Source organism: Electrona antarctica (genome assembly GCF_951216825.1).
Source record: "Electrona antarctica genome assembly, chromosome: 4".
NCBI classification, from domain to species: domain Eukaryota; kingdom Metazoa; phylum Chordata; class Actinopteri; order Myctophiformes; family Myctophidae; genus Electrona; species Electrona antarctica.
In genome coordinates this window covers 43,667,393-43,690,341 of record NC_136809.1, presented here as the reverse complement: position 1 = coordinate 43,690,341, position 22,949 = coordinate 43,667,393, and the positions used below count along the sequence as shown (strand labels likewise).

The 22,949-nt window shown below is 41.1% G+C and overlaps 1 protein-coding gene across 7 annotated transcripts in view; it reads right to left on the bottom strand.

The window, feature by feature from the left end:
- Nucleotides 1–5,384: 5,384 nt before the first annotated feature.
- Nucleotides 5,385–22,949, bottom strand: part of kdm4c (lysine (K)-specific demethylase 4C) — a 58,463-nt gene continuing 40,898 nt past the window's right edge. For 4 of the 7 annotated variants that reach the window (XM_079499751.1, XM_079499748.1, XM_079499753.1 and 1 more), the window contains 5 exons: nt 18,892–19,086; nt 17,784–17,954; nt 13,612–13,731; nt 9,985–10,077; nt 6,878–7,982 (listed from right to left, as the gene is read on the bottom strand). In XM_079499751.1, coding sequence (XP_079355877.1) covers nt 7,806–7,982; nt 9,985–10,077; nt 13,612–13,731; nt 17,784–17,954; nt 18,892–19,086 — 756 coding nt within the window. In that variant the 3' untranslated portion in view covers nt 6,878–7,805. Of the gene's footprint in view, nt 6,842–6,877; nt 7,983–9,984; nt 10,078–13,611; nt 13,732–17,783; nt 17,955–18,891; nt 19,087–22,949 lie in introns of those variants that run through there. The other 3 variants (XR_013789894.1, XM_079499752.1, XM_079499750.1) reach the window with 3 other exon arrangements.

Sequence of the window (22,949 nt, the reverse complement as noted above, 5' to 3'; positions counted from 1 at the left end):
TATATTTCTAAAACTATGAAACATTTCAAAGATTCCTTTTCAGGCAAACATGTCCACCGTAAGATGAACCTAAGTAGGCTTGAATGGGGTTTCTAGGTGTAAGTATGTAGGACTAGTAGCATGCCAAAGTTTGTGCTATTGCCATTGAGAATGCATTGGGCGTTAAAGTAAAAAAACTCAGAAACTACAAAACATTTCAAAGTAAAAAGTTCCAGCATGTGTCTCCACAGTAAGCTGAATTATAAAAAGTGTGAATGGAGTTTATAGGTGAAAGTGCTTTTTTGACGTGCCAATATCTGCCATTGAGCCCCATAGTAAAATTCTCAAATTTGAAAGCACTATATTTCTAAAACTATGAAACATTTCAAAGATTCCTTTTCAGGCAAACATGTCCACCGTAAGATGAACCTAAGTAGGCTTGAATGGGGTTTCTAGGTGTAAGTATGTAGGACTAGTAGCATGCCAAAGTTTGTGCTATTGCCATTGAGAATGCTTGGGCGTTAAAGTTAAAAAACTCAGAAACTACAAAACATTTCAAAGTAAAAAGTTCCAGCATGTGTCTCCACAGTAAGCTGAATTATAAAAAGTGTGAATGGAGTTTCTAGGTGAAAGTGCTTTTTTGACGTGCCAATATCTGCCATTGAGCCCCATTGTGAATTTCTCAAATTTGAAAGCACTATATTTCTAAAACTATGAAACATTTCAAAGATTCCTTTTCAGGCAAACATGTCCACCGTAAGATGAACCTAAGTAGGCTTGAATGGAGTTTATAGGTGTAAGTATGTAGGACTAGTAGCATGCCAAAGTTTGTGCTATTGCCATTGAGAATGCATTGGGCGTTAAAGTTAAATAACTCAGAAACTACAAAACATTTCAAAGTAAAAAGTTCCAGCATGTTTCTCCACAGTAAGCTGAATTATAAAAAGTGTGAATAAAGTTTCTAGGTGAAAGTGCATTTTTGACGTGCCAATATCTGCCATTGAGCCCCATAGTAAAATTCTCAAATTTGAAAGCACTATATTTCTAAAACTATGAAACATTTCAAAGATTCCTTTTCAGGCAAACATGTCCACCGTAAGATGAACCTAAGTAGGCTTGAATGGGGTTTCTAGGTGTAAGTATGTAGGACTAGTAGCATGCCAAAGTTTGTGCTATTGCCATTGAGAATGCATTGGGCGTTAAAGTTAAAAAACTCAGAAACTACAAAACATTTCAAAGTAAAAGGTTCCAGCATGTGTCTCCACAGTAAGCTGAATTATAAAAAGTGTGAATGGAGTTTCTAGGTGAAAGTGCTTTTTTGACGTGCCAATATCTGCCATTGAGCCCCATTATAATTTTCTCAAATTGGAAAGCACTATATTTCTAAAACTATGAAACATTTCAAAGATTCCTTTTCAGGCAAACATGTCCACCGTAAATTGAACCTAAATAGGTTTGAATGGGGTTTCTAGGTGTAAGTATGTAGGACTAGTAGCATGCCAAAGTTTGTGCTATTGCCATTTAGAATACATTGGGCGTTAAAGTTAAATAACTCAGAAACTACAAAACATTTCAAAGTAAAAAGTTCCAGCATGTGTCTCCACAGTAAGCTGAATTATAAAACGTGTGAATGGAGTTTCTAGGTGAAAGTGCTTTTTTGACGTGCCAATATCTGCCATTGAGCCCCATTATAATTTTCTCAAATTGGAAAGCACTATATTTCTAAAACTATGAAACATTTCAAAGATTCCTTTTCGGGTAAACATGTCCACCGTAAGATGAACCTAAATAGGTTTGAATGGGGTTTCTAGGTGTAAGTATGTAGGACTAGTAGCATGCCAAAGTTTTTGCTATTGCCATTGAGAATGCATTGGGCGTTTAAGTTAAATAACTCAGAAACTACAAAACATTTCAAAGTAAAAAGTTCCAGCATGTGTCTCCACAGTAAGCTGAATTATAAAAAGTGTGAATGGAGTTTCTAGGTGAAAGTGAAAGTGACGTGCCACTATCTGCCATTATAAATTTCTCAAATTAAAAGCACTATATTTCTAAAACTATGAAACATTTCAAAGATTCCTTTTCAGGCAAACATGTCCACCATAAGATGAACCTAAATAGGTTTGAATGGGGATTCTAGGTGTAAGTATGTAGGACTAGTAGCATGCCAAAGTTATAATTTTTTTCGGACGGCATACTATAGCATGTCGTTTTTCGTGATTTTGGACTATTTGGAAAAAGAGATGAAAATCATGAAAAACGACATACTATAGTTCATGGTTTCGGACGGCATACTATAGCATGTCGTTTTTCGTGATTTTGGAGGATTTGAAATAAAGATGAAAATCATGAAAAAACGACATACTGTAGTCCATGGTTTGGGACGGCATACTATAGTATGTCATATTTACATGATTTTGGGACATTACGTCAGAGCGGGGACTTGAACCTGCAGCCTCCAGATTCCCAGGCAGGATCTGTACCAAGTGAGCTACTGTGCATGCTGTTCTTAAAAGGCAAAATAGATAATGACAGAAGAGCCAGAGACTTGTTTCCAATTCAGTTTACTGTGGGCACACATGCTGGAACTTTTTACTTTGAAATGTTTTGTATTTTTGAGTTATTTAACTTAAACGCCCAATGCATTCTCAATGGCAATAGCACAAACTTTGGCATGCTACGAGTCCTACATACTTACACCTAGAAACCCCATTCAAACCTATTTAGGGTCATCCTACGGTGGACATGTTTGCCTGAAAAGGAATCTTTGAAATATTTCATAGTTTTAGAAATATAGTGCTTTCAAATTTGAGAAGTTTATAATGGGGCTCAATGGCAGATCTATGGCACGTCAAAAAGTCACTTTTACCTAGAAACTCCATTCACACTTTTTTTAATTCAACTTACTGTGGGCACACATGCTGGAACTTTTTACTTTGAAATGTTTTGTATTTTTGAGTTATTTAACTTAAACGCCCAATGCATTCTCAATGGCAATAGCACACACTTTGGCATGCTACTAGTCCTACATACTTACACCTAGAAACCCCATTCAAACCTATTTAGGGTCATCCTACGGTGGACATGTTTGCCTGAAAAGGAATCTTTGAAATATTTCATAGTTTTAGAAATATAGTACTTTCAAATTTGAGAAGTTTATAATGGGGCTCAATGGCAGCTCTATGGCACGTCAAAAAGTCACTTTCACCTAGAAACTCCATTCACACTTTTTATAATTCAACTTACTGTGGGCACACATGCTGGAACTTTTTACTTTGAAATGTTTTGTATTTTTGAGTTATTTAACTTAAACGCCCAATGCATTCTCAATGGCAATCAAACCTATTTAGGTTCAACCTTCGGTGGACATGTTTGCCTGAAAATGAATCTTTTAAATGTTTCATAGTTTTAGAAATAAAGTGCTTTCAAATTTGAGTATGTAGGGTTGCTCTGTATTCCTCCCCTGTCTCTCCTTCCCTCCACTTTGTCATCCCCTGCAGGTTTGAAGTCCCCAGTCACCTCATCTGTCAATCAGCCTGTTACCTGACTCCACCCTCATCCAATCACCACCACCTGCTGTGTATAAAAGGCCCAGTTCCACCTGGGCTTACTCTCTCAACCAGTTCATTTGTTTGTAGTCCTGTCCCTGCATCATTTAATTTATCATGTCTCCTTTTGTGTCCCAGAGCAAACCTTATGTTTTTACTTTATGTTCTACTACTAATGTAAATTCTATACTATAGGCTATCTGGTCCATATCTCAAATTTGAAAATATTTCTAAAACTATGAAACATTTCAAAGATTCCTTTTCAGGCAAACATGTCCACCGTAAGATGAACCTAAATAGGTTTGAATGGGGTTTCTAGATGTAAGTATGTAGGACTAGTAGCATGCCAAAGTGTGTGCTATTGCCCTTGTGAATGCATCAGGCGTTTAAGTAAAAAGTTCCAGCATGTGTGCCCACAGTAAGCTGAATTATAAAGTGTGAATGGAGTTTATATAGGTGAAAGTGATTTTTTTGACGTGCCATAGAGCTGCCATTGAGCCCCATTATAAATGTCTCAAATTTGTTAGCATTATATTTTTTAAAACTATGAAACATTTCAAAGATTCCTTTTCAAGCAAACATGTCCACTGTAAGATGAACCTAAATATGTAGGTTTGAATGGGGTTTCTAGGTGTAAGTAGGCTATGTAGGGCTAGTAGCATGCCAAAGTTTGTGCTATTGCCATTGAGAATGCATTGGGTGTTTAAGTTAAATAACTCAAACACAAATCATTTCAAAAAGTAAAAAGTTCCAGCATGTGTCTCCACAGTAAGCTGAATTATAAAATGTGTGAATGGAGTTTCTAGGTGAAAGTGCTTTTTTGACGTGCCAATATCTGCCATTGAGCCCCATTATATAAACTTCTCAAATTTGAAAGCACTACATTTCTAAAACTATGAAACATTTCAAAGATTTCTTTTCAGGCAAACATGTCCACCGTAAGATGAACCTAAATGGGGTTTCTAGGTGTAAGAATGTATGACTAGTAACATGCCAAAGTTTGTGCTATTGCCATCGAGAATGCATTGGGCGTTTAAAAATGATGAAAAACATGAAAAAACGACATACTATAGGTCATGGTTTTGGAAGACATACTACTTGATGGTTGTTTGAACTGAAACGTTGTCATTCTGAATAAAACTGCTGCTCTATAAGTGATCATGATTCGCATTTGGTTGCCGGCTCCTACGCACCTGTCCAAGGCCTTTTCTCTACAAACTGGGAGTCCTTGAAATTAAAATGGTTGAGAATCACTGCTAGAACATAATACAAATCTTCTCTTATGGGGGTCCGCGGGCTAATTAGTGTCAAGTTGGGGGTCCTTGACTTGAAAAAGTTTGGGAACCACTGCTTTACACCACTGCTCACACTATCATTTTGCTGGTTTCATTCCTACAGCATTAACCTAAATCAGGGGTTCCCAAAAGGTAGATCGCAAAGGCTGTGCAGGTAGATCACATGACATGCCCCTAAAGAACATTTCAATTAAATATATAAAAGACAATTCTTGGCATCTGCCACTTGAATTAAAGGTGACTTGATTGATTGACATCAAAAAGCGCCTGTCAGCTCAAATCCACAATGCAACATTTTGTTTTCAGTGTTGCTGTGCACAAACATCGGTATAGCATTATAAATTAAATACAAAAAACCCTATTCCATTTCTCCCCCTCTATTTCCCATTCCAAGTGCATTTGTCTTATATGTAATGCCAGCGCCGCTATTCTAAAGCACCCTATATTTAAACTATTATCAGGTGGGTAGATCTTGTTGAGCTGGTCATTTTGAAAGTAGCTCTCAAGTAAAAAAAGGGTGGGCACCCCTGACCTAAATCTTCTAAATAATTGACACGAGTCACGGTAATAGAAAAGCAAACATGGATGTTTTTTTATTTTGTTTTTCTTACAGCAGTTAATACATTACCTATAGCAAGCCAAAACAATAAATACAGATATTAACTTAAATAATTTGAACAAAGTGATTCAACACATGACAGTAGAGTTTCTTTTTAAAAATGTGACGGGTAGTGAGTGAAACTATTTCAATAGTCTAACATGGCCTCGTATCCTGCTCTTTAGTTTCATTACATCCCTTTAAGAGAATGATTACATGAAATACGGTACGGAAATTCATTCCTTCTCAAATGAGAATTTTGTTTAAAAAAAAATCCAAAACAATGGATAGAAAAAATATTTTCATTTTTTTAATCAATGGAGATGAAAAGAGAGGAAGCCACGGGAGATTACTGGAACACAACCCATCAGAAGCAGAATGATGTTCAACATGCGGAACAGCAGGACATGGGATAAAAATACAATAACACAGTGCAGAAATATTCAAAACAATACAAACGGACAGAAAACAGACCCCCCCCCTCCTCCCAAAGTCTACTGTAGGTGACGCTATTTAGAAAAATCTCAAGATTTTTATTTTATAATCGTCATGTACAAATGAAAAACATCTCGTTTCAAAAAAGGTGGTGTGACAAATATAAGCTTTTTTTTGTTTTGTTCTTTTTTTTTAATATTCCCTGACAGATGTGAAAGCACTGAGCAACCATTGGGCCACGATACACCCAGTTCAGATCACCAGTCCAATCAAAATCGTGGCTTGACACTTCATCCACTAATTAGCAGACACCAACACACATTATGCTAATGGCAATCTTATCCACTAGACCCATTCCATTAGAGGTGCTGAAACCTTTCCTGCAATCCGAGGTTGAATGGATGGAGGGATATTTCACTTAATTTTTTTTATCTTTGGTCATTTCATCGTCTACTCAGGATTATGTGAATACCACAGACAGTTTTTAAGTCAGTTGATTCAGTATTTTATTTGCTGCTCCGCCCCCTTCCTATAGAAACCCATTGTAACTTCAAATTCCATTTGAATCATGTTAGATTCATAGAAAACATCCGTCCTTTATTATGGTCACTGATACTGCCCTCCTGAGGGGGCCGTGTTATTTCAATTACTATTTTCATTTACTTTTAATGTTTTAGTGTCCGGCCTCCTCCTGCTCCTTATTCTTTTCCAAGAAGACGTGTTTTCGATGAATCTAACATGGTTAAAATGGAGTTTGCGGTTACGATGGGTTTGTATAGGAAGGGGGCGGTGCAGCTAAAATTAATATCAAATATCTAAATCAGGGTTGTCAAGCTAGGGATCCGCGGGCTATTTGCGGCCCGTGGAGGCGTCCAATGCGGCCCGCGACATGATTTTTAAAAAAAAGAAGGAAATTAACACGAGGTCTAAGGAGTAACGATACCACCGCTTGTTGACATCTTCTCCCCCTCCCCCCACTGCTCTACTCTCTCTCTCGCCCCCCCCCCCCCCCCCCCCCCCTCTGTGTGAGCACGTGACCGCAACTGGTTCTGGCCCACATCAAGTGTCCTATTGACCAATGCGGCCCTCACGCCAAAATGAGCTCGACACCACCGATCTAAATACTGAATCGAGCAACTTAAAAACTGTCTGGGGTGTTCACATAAGCCAGAGTAGACGATGAAATGACCACCATTTTCTTTTAAAGTGAAATATCTCTTTAAGATGGACCTGGATCCTACACGCAGATGCTTGAGCGTGCACGCGTATACGCACGCATGCACGCACAAACATGATAAGCAGTACATTTTCCCAGTACATCGTCTCGCTACACCACTGGTTCCCAAACTGTTCAGGTCGAGACCCAAAAGAGAGATTCAACTTTTGCAGGAGACCCAAACTAGTGAAAATAGCAGATCTACAAGGGCACAATGGGTTGCTTCGCGTCGCGAGCTTGTAGATCAGCTACTTTCACTACTTTTTTAATCTCTATTATTTTTAGTTAGGGGATTTTTTAGATTAGTTTTTTTGTTTGTTTTAAAATGTATACAAGTTTTGGTACATTTTTTAATTTAAATCAAAATCTTTTGAAATATATATATATATATATTTTTTTAAATGTAGGAAATGAAAATGGGATTTTTTACTCGAGTCGTGACCCATAAAAATTGGTCCGTGACACACAAATGGGTCCCGACCCACTGTTTGGGAAACAGTGCTCTCTACACAGTGCATTCATTTGTCATTGATCTTCAGCCTCTTTACTCTCTACGGCCTAATTTAAATACATAGTCGCGCGCCAGCGTCGTCGCGCAATTCGGAAACAGCCGGTCTACGAGCTCGCACACACAACAACGCGCCGCCGATCTGCTTATTTCCGGTGAGCGCCGCCGCTGTGCGAACCAAAAGTCTAAATCAGGCCTGTATCAATAAATAATACGTGGCTCCTCCTCCTCATTTCCCTTTGGAGTGGCGCGGCTCCCAGTGCGCGCTGCTCCCCCTGGTGGCGGCGCGGAGGTCGGACAGAGCCACGTAGTCTTTCTGGAAGCGGGAGTTGGGCGTCCTCTGCCTCTTCCTCTCGCCCTGCGATGTGATGAAGGTGTCCTGGAAGCGCATGCTGGAGGCCGTGGACTGGAGAGAGAGACAGAGAGAGAGACGGAGACTTAAGGCCCCATTTAGACCTGTGGACGATTCTACCAATGTCTTCTAAATCCTGACAGTTTTCTCTGTCAGTGGTGCTCAACCTTTTTCACGTCAAGCAGACACCCATCTGAAAATATGTTGTTCCAGGGACCCCCCCCCCCAGAAACAAAGATTTGAGTTAAAAACGTTCACTCTGAAAGAATATATATTCAAGGTTGTGTGCCACATTTTCACGATTTAAAAAAATAAAGACCTGAGACCAGATTCTACAAAATGTCTTAAATGACAGTTTTCTGAAAACCCCTGAATGTGGCTGAATTGGAAAAAAATCTGATTCCATGTGACTTATGTCTGACCTGTCTGCATTTAGATTCCAATGTGGATGGGACACAGATCTGATTCAGGCTAGATTTGGCTGCCAGTGTGAATGGGGCCATAGAGAGAGAAATTAGAAAAGTCACTGATGTGAGCGCTGAGTCAGATTCTTTTTTTCAATATATAATTATTAATTATTAATAGCAGTTTATACAGTTTATACATCTACAAGAGTGTAGATCTTAGGTTTGGGCGGTATCGATTGTCTTATACTGTACCTTCATACTTACCTACCTGACATTCACCGGGTCTATACGTTATATGACTTTTAATTTCCCATTCATTTTTCCCATAGACGTTTCAGAAAGTATTTATTTAAAGAGCTGTAAGCCCCAGACAAAGCCAACTCGGATGGTGACAAATCATGACTATAAACAAAAACAATTGGGCCGAACAAATAATTTGAAAGAAGAAAAACAACAACAAATGTGTTGTACCCTGCCCTTTTATTCTTCTAAGTATTTGTTCGGACAAAAAAATGTTGTTTATTGTCATGATTTGTCACGATCCGAGTTGGCTTTGTCCGAGGTTTAAAGGTCTTTAAATAAATACTTTCTGAAACGTCTATGGGAAAAATGAATTGGAAATTCTCTTCCGGGCTGCGACGCTCTATAGCCTCCAATAACAGCATTGCAGAACCACTGCGAAGACCTTTGGAGCGGTCCTTCATATTGGTAGCAGTATCAGGACTGGTTTTCAAAGCAGCAGGTGCAGGTTTGTGAGCGGCTGTTTCTTTCTGGTTTTTCTAGCCCCACACACTTAATATAGACGTCATCAGGCATATTGGTAGGTGGAGTCGGAGATCTCCCAATATGGCTGGCTACGCGAAACTATTGTAGACAAGTCTTGCTGGGTTTAAATGAATTATGGCCCATAGAAAAATGAACAGATAAGAAATATGCACCCTCCTTCCTAGCCTGGCTAATAAGCCAGACTCAAATCACACTGTCGTGTGGTATTTGAGTCTGGAGATGCTGTGTATGGATCTTGTTTCCCGGGGGGCGGGTTCACACATTTTCTCTTTGACGCATTTGGTTAGAGCTACTGTCAGTCAAAGGTCTCAAGCATTGAACGTCACTGTACCAAAGCCCGCCCATATTGCATACCGTGTCCCGATTGGCCACACCAGTTCTCTGGTGTAGGAAATGGGCGTACAATTGAGCCTCTCCAGACCGTAATCCGCCGACAGGCAATTTTTTTTTTGCCAACGGCTGATTTGGTCTGGCTTATTAGCCAGGCTACCTCCTTCCCTCCGTAGATTCAGCATACCTTGCTGGAGAAGCCGGTGACACTTGTTGGCGCGGCGGGTGCCGACACATCAGTGGTCTGAAAGGTGGTGGCAGACTGGGCAGTTGAATAAAATCATGTGGCTAATAAACTGATTTTATAGTTGGAAGTCATCTCAACATAAAGTTATATGTGGCAATATTGTTTATGATTCTGTGTCTACTATGTTTTTGACAGTATTGAGAACCACTTTAATTTTTAACTACACCTGGTATACCGTAATACCGTGATACCGCCCAAGCCCTATTAGATCTACACTTTACCATGCAGCATATTGCTCGTTATGGGCTGTACAACAGTAGACTACAGTACAGACTGTGACACTTACAAGTCTACCCTTCACCTTTTTAGGCAGGTCTTCATCCAAAGTATACACATCCTCCCTCTTTGCCAGCACCTGAGAGCCATCCTCGAACTCCACCTACAGGGAGAGAACACACACACACACACACACACACACACACACACACACACACACACACACACACACACACACACACACACACACACACACACACACACACACACACACACACACACACACACACACACACACACACACACACACACACACACACACACACACACACACACACACACACACACACACACACACACACACTATAATTAGAGTATTTCGGTGTATGTTTTTATTGTTTTTCGTTATATGAATTGCATTTCATAACAGCACGTGTTTTACATGCTGTGATAAGGGCATCTTCTAAAAAACAGAGAGCATCTCGATGGTCTTCGCTGGATAAATGAAGGCCAGTCAATTCCAAAAAGCCTTAATATCACGTGTTTAATGCTTTAAATAGTTGTATGGTTTATTGTTTGACAAGCCCTTGTGCTGCAATCAAAAAACAATAAAATATCCATGTGTGTAGCTCTGCTAGCTGCATGGCTCCAAGGATTGGCACTTGGCAATGTTCCACGTCCCATTAGCCCATCTGTTCAACGCTTCTAATCTTAAACAAGATATGAAAACTACTGGCTGGATTGCCATGGAATTTGCCCATGTAACACTTTGGTCCCAACCGAGTTGTTAGGAACAGCGTGACCTCTTAACACTTAGGCCGCTAGCATTTATTGAAAAATTAGGATCTAATTCACGCCAGCATTTTTTTAATTTGAGCTCTTATTTTGAAAAGCCGCCATTTCCGGTCCATGAGCAGTAGTCATAACATAGGAAGCTACACGGAGCTGGGTAGGCCTTGTTTACAATCTGAATCCAGACCAGAGCTCTGGAGAGCTCTACATCGCCCGATCTGTGCCGTCAAAGAAACGCTGTTTTGACCAAAATGCCATCTGGGACAAGGAATAGGAGATACAGGCGATTGAAAGAAATGGATAGAATGGATTCTTATGGCGACGACGATCTAAGATGGGCAATCCAGTGCTGTGCTAACAACACAGCTAGCTAACCGGCTAACGTGAGTAGCATTTTGGCTCAAGCAATCGAACGCGCTATAAAAGCTCAATTGCCGAAGGCCGGTCGGCAATGGCGTTAAGCGTCAGTATCAAAATTAGGCTTCAATTGACTTTAATCGTTGGCAATGGCGCGCTAAGTGTTAAGAGCTGCCTGCTACAGTAACAGGGCTTTTAAACTCTTAGGCCTCTTGTTTCAGGGCAGACAATGTTCACGTTTATTGGCAGAGAAAAAACTGTTGGATTTGGAAGATTGACACAGCAGCGAATTGGCAGAGTTGGCAGTACGCGGCAGGTGCAGCATTGTGGGGAACTCTGCACATTGTGGAAGTCAGCACCGTGCCTTGAACGTTTGCGAAGGCAAAATCCCTGCCGGGTCAAAACGAACGACAAGTCTGGCAGGGGAGCGCTTTAACTTATTTAGGCCTGACATCGAAATAAATAAAAAAAGTTTTCTAAATCATGACAATTTTCTGAAAGATTTGAGGCACATTTTAACGATTTTTAAAAAATAGCAGACCTACAAGTTCATAGCGCGCCACCGAGTGGCGCGCTATGAGCTTGTAGATCTGCTATTTTTCAATAGCTAAATTATAACATAATGTATTTTGTAATGTATTTTGAACCACCAAAAGGGGTTCCCGCTCAAAATGGGTTAAAATGCACTGAACAAACACATTTTGGCAGCTTCTGATTTCCCTGAGCTGTACAATATGTCTTGAGGTGAAAAGCTCTCTCAAGGAAAACAGGTTTGTTTAAATGAAGTGGAGATTAGAGTTCCATGTGACAAATTTTTTTATTTCCACAATAAATAAATATTGTTTATGGAGGAAACACACATTTCCACAATTGCTACAAGATACCGTCCCTTCGATATAGCACAGTAGAAAGGCTACTGTACATTATTATTATCTTATTTACTTTGAAAACCTATTGAATAAATCCAACCCCGTGTTTCCCAGCGTGTATGACAGGCGTAGCCAGTTTGTATACTGTATGACTGTTGAGAGAAATCGCCATTTATCTTGGTTGCCTACCAACGTTTTGTAATTACAAGGACCCCCAGCGTGCTGTATTGGTGACACGGACCCCCATACCTCTGAGAGTGTACACATGGAACCAAATGGACCATTGGTGTCCTTCTGGTACTAATGATCTCGGGAGTCATGTGACAAACAGCATCCCACAGGGCATTGATAATGATATGACATACTGTTTGCCCATAATTGGCTTCTGAAATGAGTGGGATTCATTTCTTACAGAAAATGCCCTATATCATGATCGCAGCATCCAATCAACCACAGCATTGAACTAGCATGTTGAGGGGCCTCTATAGAACACACCTCTCCAAAAGCATGTCACAGAAATGCGGGTCCTGGCGGATGCAACCCACTACTTACACAACACTGGCCAGGCAACCCAACCTGGCGGAGATATGCGCTCTGCTGAGCACCCCTTTCTAGTTTCATATTTAAACACAAAAGGGACAAAGAGGAGTTCTTCAGAGATTGGCCCACTTCTAAAAAACCTGCTCCATCTTCAAGCGTGTGTCAGAAATGCATTTGCGCATTGCTAATGGTTGACGCCCAGCTAAACTAAATAAAGATTTAAATGGAAGCAGCCTGACATCTTGGGCTTAGTTAATATTTCAGTGTGTTTGAATAATGCAGATTGTCACCTCCTCCTCCTCATCCCCCACCTCTCGCTCTTTCCACCCCTCTACCCATCCTCTTCCGCTCTACGCTCTCCTCATGTGCATCTCTGCTCCGATCTGTCCGTCTCCTCCCTCTTTTACGTCCTCCCCTCTGCCGACAGCTCCCCCTCTTCTTTTCTCACCACTGCTCCAATCAATCCACCCCATCCTCTCTTCATCCTCCCATCTGGCACATCTCCTTAAGACCGCCTCGGTGCCTTCGTCTGCTTCTCTTTCTTTCGCTCACTTCACTATCCCTTTCTGAGGCTCCTCCTGTCTCTATACATAGACCAGATAACGTCAGCCGAGTCAGGTGGAATCTGAAGGCGGTCAAGAAGTTTATCGCAGTGTGTTCCTGACCATCTGCCGGGTTTGCAACATTCTCTGCCAAGGTCCAAAGACACCATGTACAGAACAATTTAGCCGCATTTAGTAGACGCTCTTAGCCCAGAGTTACAGAAAGCAAGAACACAAGGTCAAATACATAGAAATAGTCAACTAAGAACCGTCTAACAGTAGAATATCTGTACAATGAAACGATAAGTATACACAATAGAATGCTATGTCTACATAACATGCAATCTAAATGACATATGTTAACCTTCGCATATGCCTTTAATGCTGCGGCAAGTGCTACGGTAAGGTACAATCTGAAGAGGTGAGTTGTCAGACTACGATGGAAGATTGGGAGCGAGTATGCAGTTCTAACTGCAATGGGGAGTTCATTCCATAGTTTGGTAGCCAGAAGGGAGAATTAATGGAGATGTGGGTTTTGTTTGCACTTGCACTTGTATGCTTGTATACGGTGAGTGTATGAGTGCGTGCACTGCATACCTGGTACATATAGGAGACGTTGGAGCCCAGGTATTTGGCCCCATAGAACAATCCATCGGGCCATTTCACTTGAACAGGCTCTCCCACCTCTGGAGGACCCAAGTTCACACAATCTCTGCTCTGTAAAACAAAGGAGAATATTGGTTAGTCTGAGTGTATTTGTGCCAAAATGCTCCTAATGGTGAACATTAGGTTTAGGTTGTCATCACAAGCATTTTACACGTTAATTGCCCAGGACGGAAGTTCTGTCTTTTGAAACCTATCCCGTTGTCTGCCCAGGATGGAGATTCGGGAAAAGACAGAGACTTAATTGTTTGATATGGGTGAGCGATACACTACAGTCTGAGCGCGTCTGTTGTGCAACATTCAAAACCACTTCCGGTTGGTGCGTGATCAAAAGTGTTCCCCCTCCATTATAGCGGACGGGAGGTATAATCTTCTAACGCTAATATCTCTGAATCTAAATCACTGATTTTGATTATAATCAAAACATGTGTTTTTGACGGCCCTGTTGATAGTTGCGGTAGAAGAATTAATTAATTCATAAAAGCAATCGTCAAGTAAACTTAATTTCATTTACAGTAGAATTTTTTACCAACGAAAAAAGATTTATGAACACTGCTTAACGACCTGTCTGGTGTGTAGCGTGGGGAATCCATGTAGTATCTTTTTGGAGAATAAATCATAGAGCACAGTCAGCACACATTAACCTGATCTACGGTGTGAGAAATGTTCTGGAAATGTTCGCAGGTAAAATGTTCTGGAAATTCAATCCAGAGAACTTCTCCTGGAAGAAGGTTGAGCCCAGAGGGAAAAGCCTGTCTCAGACACCTTCCATGTGCTGTTGCATGGTGGTAGATCGTATCATCCTCTTTGGAGGATGGCGACTATCTAATGACCTGTACACCTACGTAAGTCCTACTTTGAAGAAGTTATGCAAGCTAGCAATTATTCAGCACGGTCTGATGCAGTAGAGACAGTAGAAAGTATAAGCCAGCGGAAAATTAATGTACAAGCTTTTAAAGAGAAAGAGAAATTTAGCTGGGACACCCTGCTGGAACCCCACTTTCAGAACAACTGCCACATATTACATTGTGAAGTTGTTTTATGTACAGGTGGTGACCATTCAGGCACGATGCGACTGTCAAACTATGGGTGCCCAGTGCCCACACATTAGACTATTGTTAGAACACAAAAGGTTACAAACTGTAATAAAAGGGACATTAAAGGAGAATTCCATACTAAAAGGCTTTCTTACCTTTCTTACCTTTCTTTGTAGTTGTTACGTCCCCACCAAAGAGGTCCAGGTGTTATTTTGTGCAAAAGCTCCTTATTCGCTATTTCCCCTACCATAAGCCCTAAATGAATTGCATTGAATGGGAATTTAATGGGGCTATGGGGTGTTGTGCTAATTCGCTTATTTCCATCGCTCAAAATGATTATTTTTTTGTATATATCCTCTCTTCATAATGTAAATAATATCCCAAGCGGCACACTTTACTACTTATTTAGATGGAAATAAGCGAATTAGCACAACACCCCATAGCCCCATTCAATTCCCATTCAATTCATTGAGGGCTTATGGTAGGGGAAATAGCCAATAAGGAGTTTTTGCACAAAAAAACACCTGGACCTCTTTGGTGGGGACGTAACGACTACAAAGAAAAGTAAGAAAGCCTTCTAGCATGGAATTCTCCTTTAATAGGAGTTCAGGCCCATACTGCATGTGTCTGCAGGCGTCATATCTTGTTTCAGGGACAACATGATCTCCCAAGAGGTTATTGGCTGGGCTGACACTGGTCTCTCCCAAGAGGTTATTGGCTGGGCTGACACTGGTCTTGGCAAAAACACCCCTAAGCCACTATGAATCATCTGTCACTATTTGGGGAACATGTTGCCAGGAAGGTGTCTTCAAGTTACGAAAACGCCTGGTTGTTGTAACTCACAAACCAGTGGGTCAACAATGACACTGCAATATTAGTCAACCATGGTTCGATGGGAGCGTGTGCCTCATGGCTCCACTGGGTTAGCCAAGATCACAGTGAAGCCAAGTTCACCATGACCGGAGTTGAGAGAACTTAATCCCATGCTGTCAAAAACATCATAGAATGAGGCGCCAGGCTCGGTGGAAGATTGTTAATGGTTTATTCTGGGATATTAAGATGACTCACTAGGTGGAAGCTCCTGGAAGCGTGGGAAGGAGGGTGGGAGGAGGTCATGTCCATAGGACAGAAATAATCAGGTATATATAGATATGTTGAGTTGGCCCACGGTCGAGTGTGTGCATGTATGCGTGTGCGCGCGTGCGTTGGTACAAATGTCTTTGTGATTGTGAAAAATAGGACGGCTGGCATTTTGGGAAAAATAGGACCACAAAAACAGTCCACAGGCAAATCAGAGCACTTTTAACATTCTACTGAATGTTAAAAGTTCAGTTTTTTTGGGTGCAATTGAGCTCAGAATAAAAAATAAAAAATAAATTAACATTACAAAAACTGCAAGCTGCAAGGTTGACTAATCCACACACGGTAGCACTTTTTCCATGGCGCTTTGAACCTACTTTGTCTATTACTTTCTCTAAATAGTCCATCCATCCATCTTCAACCGCTTATCCGTAGTCGGGTCACAGGGGCAACAGCTCCACCAGAGTGCTCCAGACTTCCCTCTCCAGAGCAACATTAGTGACTTCCTCCTGGGGGATTCCGAGACGTTCCAAGGCCAGTGAGTCGATGTGTTTCCTCCAACTGCGCCTTGGTCTGCCCCGGTCTCCTCCCAGTGGGACGTGCGTCGAGGACCTCCCTAGGAAGACGCCCGAGAGGCATCCTATCTAGATGCCCGAACCACCTAAGCTGGCTCCTTTTCAGGCGAAGGAGCAGCGGTTCTACTCCGAGTCTCTCTCGTGTGACTGAACTTCTCACCCCATCTCTAAGGGAGATGCCAGCCACCCGTCGAAGAAAACTCATTTTGGCCGCTTGTATTCGCAACCTTATTCTTTCAGTCATGACCATAGGTGAGAGTAGGAACGAAGATTGCTCGGTAGACAGAGAGCTTTGCCTTCTGGCTCAACTCTCTTTTCAGTCTATAAATTAAAAATATAAAAAGTAAATAGTCTACTTTCTCTAAATAGTCCACTTTGTCTAAATAGTCTAAAAGTAATACATTACTTTGTCTAAATAGTCTATTTGCATGGAAAGTTCTCCAGAATGTCCACAGCTCAAAACTCAGAAGGCATCTGGGGCTAGATTCAGAGCTGGCTCACACGTGCAAAAGTAACGCGAGACAATCCAAAACACTGTATGAAAGACAAATGAATTGTGAAAGATATGAATTGTTATCTATTATGATTTGTACTGTATTGTGTTACACTATGTGCGAAATAAAATGAAATGAAATGAAATGATAAATGACCCGATGAATGTTAATATTAAAGGCTTGGCATTTGAGAAAGTTCAGACTAAGGGCTTCCGACACATTGCAGAGATAAATGTGGGGCTTATACATCGACCCACCCTGTGCAGCACATACAGCATATGCCTACAGGGTGCCAGGAGTGCAAGGCGATGTTACCAAAGTCTGAATAGTAGAGAACATCTCGGAACAAAATCTGTATTAATTAGCCCTTGTGCTTTCTTATCTAAACTCTGAATGCAGCCCTTAGGTGGTTAATGAATGCAATCAATGCCTATGGAATAAAAGGAATGTGCTTGCAAGTATAACAGCTGTGCATGTACGGTGTGTGTGTGTGCACGTGCATGCGTGCGTGTGTGTGTGTGTGTTCTTTGGAGGTTTCAGCGGTTCAGACTAGAACTACATGAATGAATCCATTAATTTCACTGCATCCACAGGCATCAAGTCAGTCATTATCCCGCAGCCAGGATGTCAAGAACCAACGCTTCAATTATCTGCAGGTTTCCTTATAATTCCATTTCCTTCTGAACAGTCCTTTCAACTAAATTGCCTCATGTCAAATTGTCACGTCACGTGACATGCCATTATGTCAAGTGAGCGGTTTCATTATAATTAGAGCTAAATAATTTAATAACACCGAATCCTGTGGTTCAATCGGCTTTGGAAGCTACGTGTCGTGGCACTATAAAACAAGCATTCCGTGCTTCAATTATGACAGCATTGATGGTGATGATTTGTAAAACATTTGAGTCACTAATCCTCACCACTATGTCCTCTGGGTAGGTGTCATTGGAGAAGGAGCCGTCGTCGAACATGACCTCGTAGAAGGTCTGAGAGGTGATCTGGGTGACCTTGGAGCTGTAGTAGCGAAGGTTCTTGTGTTTGGAGATCACCGTCTGCCCCAGCGAGATGGCCACCTGCCGTGCATGCAGCTTCTGGCACACACGCAGTCACACACACGCAGTCACACACACACACACACACACACACACACACACACACAAGCAGTCGCAGTCACACACACGCAGTCGCAGACGCAGTCGCACACAGTCACACACACACACACAGTCACACACACACACACACACAGTCACACACACACACACACACACACACACACACACACACACAATGTAGCTATTAAGGAACGACTACAAATAATTCTCGAATCAAGTCCTGCATCTGTCCTTAGACTTGAATTTCCAATTATTATATGACCAACACCCTAATTTACATTGATTGATTGATTCTTTATTCAAGTGTCATGCTTCCGAAGAAGCCCAGCCCATATGGACTACAGGACACCTTATGACAATAATTGACAATAAACCGACATGACAGTTCGCAAACAATGATCAAGTGAATACTAAACTAACTGATACAAACAAGATTCTTACATGGAAGATTGCATAATATACAACATAAAATAAGATACCATAAAATAAAAATAAAATGCGCCATTGGGCCTGACATACAGTAGACCTACTTGAAGAGCTGACATTGTCTTCTACTCCAGGCTCTAGAAACAAATTGTGCCGTCTTAAATACTTCATGATTAAATAACCACTCCAACGTCTGACCATCATCTTCCCAGAATAGTTCAGGTTTTTGTTGTTGCATTGCCTCAAATAATGGAACCCTCAGATCATCATACAGGGAACAATAAAACATAAAATGAAATTTAAATTTTACACTAGGACTAATGCACTTGGTTTACAGTACAGTAGCACTCCATTACATTTGATTTGCTTAACATTACAATAAAAACAAGATTTGGCCCCCGTTAACAAATGAGCTTATGAGTTAATGAGTTTATGACTTTGGCCAAAGCACACTTTGGTTCATAACTAGACACAGAGACTTATGACTCACAGCTGAGGAGATGCGTGTTTGGTGCCTGTGGCAGGTGATTGACACGACATACGGCCAATCGTCAGGCTCCATGGTCACCCCAGCAGCATGGGCACAGGTGACATGAAAGGAGGTAGGACATCGACCGCACGAGCACTGGATGCAAGCTCCCGTCTGCCGCTTCCCTGCACAGCGCTTACGACAGTAGATACACTTCTGCAAAATATACACACACGCATGCAAAAATAAATAAATAAATACTCTCAAAATGTTAAGTTTTCTGAAAAACCCTATTTCTCAAACATTTTCATGTCAAAGACCCCCAAAAAGATATGCATTTGGCCGCGGACCCCCATCGGAAAATATGTTGTCCCAGGCACCCCCCAGAAGCAAAGATTTGAGTTAAAAACGTTTGCTATGAAAGAATATATATTCAACGATTTGCGTCACATTTTCACGATTTATCAAAAATAGCAGATCTACAAGCTCGTAGGGCGGCACTCGGTGCCGCGCTACGAGCTTGTAGATCTGCAATTTTTCAACAGCTAAAGTTGAAAAAGTGGGGCGACTGTGGCTCAAGAGGTAGAGCAGGTCGTCCAATGATCCATAGGTCGGCGGTTCGAATCCCGGCTCCTCCTGTCTACATGTCGAAGTGTCCTTGGGCAAGACACTGAACCCCAAATTGCTCCCGATGTGCTGGTTGGTACCTTGCATGGCTTCCGCCGCAATCGGTGTATGAATGTGTGTGTGAATGGGTGAATGTAATGCACAATCTATGTAAAGCGCCTTGGATAAAGGCGCTATATAAATGCACCATTTATAACATAATGCTTAATACACCAAAATGGGTTCCCGTCCTGAATGGGTTCAAATAAATACTCTCAAAACAAGGCCTTGTATTCTCCAAACTCAACCTCAAAAGAAAAGTTTGAAGTAGACATAACATGTACCTAAGCTAACCTTAGGCACGAGTGCCAACATTGTCACAGGGGAGGGTGATCACAGGCACACTGGCACGAGAGGTTTTTTTCTTTTACAATTAAATATTCAAAACAGGTTAAATCAGTTAAATGAAGTCTCCTCACATTTATACATCCTGCACATCATTATACATTCATTCAAACTCCTAACTCTGACTGGGGAGGGAGTCTGAGAGATAAGTGGGGTTATTGCTCTGAGCAGTCTAATGATGACATCCTGATGTGACAGAAACTATTTCTAAGGGATGTTTATGTATAGCCCTAATGGAAAATTGACTTACTGACTTATTCCTGTAGGCTCCTAGGTGGAGCATAGGGCCGAAATCACACCCCGCCATCGGACTCTGACAATGATCAGTTGAAAATATTTATTTTTGATGCTGTGTCATCAAACTTTAATGTTGATATGTCACACTATGACTATCAAGAAAATGAAAACTTCATGTCAAAAAGGCTGCCGGTTGCTTGGCTACTCATCGCTTTGAGTAGCAAGCGCTATGAGCTTGTAGATCTGTTCTCGCTGGAACAACATATTTTCAGATGGAGGTCCACAGCCAAATACAGATAATTTTTTGGCCCTTGACATGAAAAGGTTTATATGTTTTTCAGACATTTTGTAGAATCTGGTCTTAATGGGTTAATTGGTAGAGTTTCTTCAACTTGAGAAAGCCTGGAGGGGCGAAACGTTTTTGTATTTAGGTTGAAATAAAAAGGACAGGGAGCAGAATTATATCGTGTGCGGACATTCCACTTTTTCCTTCATTTAGTCACTTTTTGGGTCCAGCACAGTATTCGGAAACTGGGATGTGCATATCATTTTCCTTCTTTACTTAATTAATGGGTAGAGTGGCCCTCTGGTTAGAGAAGGTCCCTGGTTCGCCGCCTCCCGGCCCCAGTCTACTTTGTGTGTCTAAGTGTCCCTAAGCAACCCCTAACTACTAGCAACCCCAGAGTGCTCATCATAACCATCTGAGCGGCCATCAATCGACAATTAAGGTATTTAGCGTACGCTCTTATCCAGCGACTTATAAGTGCAAAATGGGAACGAGCGGAGTAAGGATGAGCTCTAGCCAATAAACAATGGTAAATAGTCAAATAAGTGAGGGCAGAGAGAACAATTTAATGCCTAAAAGAAGCCTGGACGGCAGGTAAACAATGTCTGTCTGAAAAACATGCTAAATCTAAATCATAATGTTTTAAATTTGTGGCAGAGGAGAAGGAGAGTGAAGTGCTATAGAGTTAGGTAGATTCTGAAGGAGAGTGAAGTGCTATAGAGTTAGGTAGATTCTGAAGGAGAGTGAAGTGCTATAGAGTTAGGTAGATTCTGAAGGAGAGTGAAGTGCTATAGAGTTAGGTAGATTCTGAAGGAGAGTGAAGTGCTATAGTTAGGTAGATTCTGAAGACTATCAGCTCTGTGAGTTGCCACTGTGATTCATAAGGTCTGCAACAAAACAAGAATCTTTATTTGAATGTCTGCCACTATCTTCTAATCTAAACAATTATTTAATCGATTACCGTGGTTAATTTCCGTGGATTCTTTTTAATAATAATATATTTTTTTATCTTTTTCATAATAAATGTAATCTCTCCGTTTGATGTTACAGTATGTTGCAGGTTTAAAGACTGGACGATGTAGTAGTGTTTCAAACGTCCACACAACAGCATTGCTCCTAAGTGTTTAGTTTAACAATACGTGGTACAACGTTTCGGCCACAATTGGCCTTCAGTTTTGTAGCATGTTCTTCACTGACAAAAGCATAAACATTAAGTGGTCATCGATTCCTCTGTTGTACTGTAGTCAAGGAAACTAAAGCATACAGTATGCCATGTTTAGACCTTGGAACAGGGTATGAGTAAGAACAGATTTGCTTTCAAGCGCTGAAGAGAACTATTAACCAATTATTATCAGTGTTGATTTTGACAGCAAATTTTTATTTTAGTTTTCTCTTGAATAGTTTTAGTTTTAGTTACATTTTAGTCACCTTGAATGTTTTAGTGTTAGTCTAGTTTAAATATCATAAGATTTTAGTTGACTCAATCTACAGTTGATTTAGTCACAAAATGTAATTTGGCGGGCCTTGATGCCGTCGTAATGACTGATTTTACACTTGCGGAAAATTGCTGATCTAACGCGTGGGCCTGTAGATCTGCTATTTTCAGCATGCATTATGCAACCAAGTGTAAAATGACTTGTACTGGTTCTCTTGTCCACTAGTCCCTTCCTAACATTTTTGTCTAGTTTTTATTTGTTGACGAAATTGTCAATCTTTTTAGTCTTAGTTTTAGTCATCATAGCTTAGTTTTCACTTAGTTTCCATTTAGTTTGTCAGTGAAAACAGGTAGTCGACGATAATTTTTCGTCATAGTATTCAACAGATTATTATAACATCTAAAGTGCTTTATTATTTAATGTATGCCCTGAAAAGCGTAATAAACAACATTATAAAGTCCATGCCAATTGTTCCTGTGAAATGCATGTGAAAAAGAAACAAAAAAAACCCTGTTCTCATTTGCTCAATTCCACACGCCTCACACGACCAAAATGCTCCACATCTGCATGTTGTGCTACCAAACACAAAAGGCATAACACTAAATCCAGCCTATTGCTCCAAAGAATCATTGGTTCAGTCTGCTCTGCTCCCTGTTATTGGATACAGCCACAGTAAACAATGTGCGGGAGCCCACTGGGCAAGTAAGACAGGGAGGGAAATGGAAATAGTCAGTGAGAGAAAAACAAGGGGGGGGAGAGATGACCCCAAGCCGGAACAATCACAAAGAACATGTTATTTCTCGCCACAGTGCAAGGGAACCCTCAAATAAGACCCAGTCGGATGACATCATTTGAGGTTTACAGTACACAAGAGCCAGTGCTGCAGTGCCTGCTGTGTGTTGTGGTGTTGTTATTTTGTCATCTGGGAGGTCAGTGAATGGTAGACATTAGACAACTGCTCTCGAGTCGGCCCAGCACCAGCACGTATAACGATGTGCGCGCACACACACACACACACACACACACACACACACACACACAGACGCACGCACGCACGCACGCACGCACGCACGCACGCACTCCTCAAACTACCGCTGGTTTTCTGCACC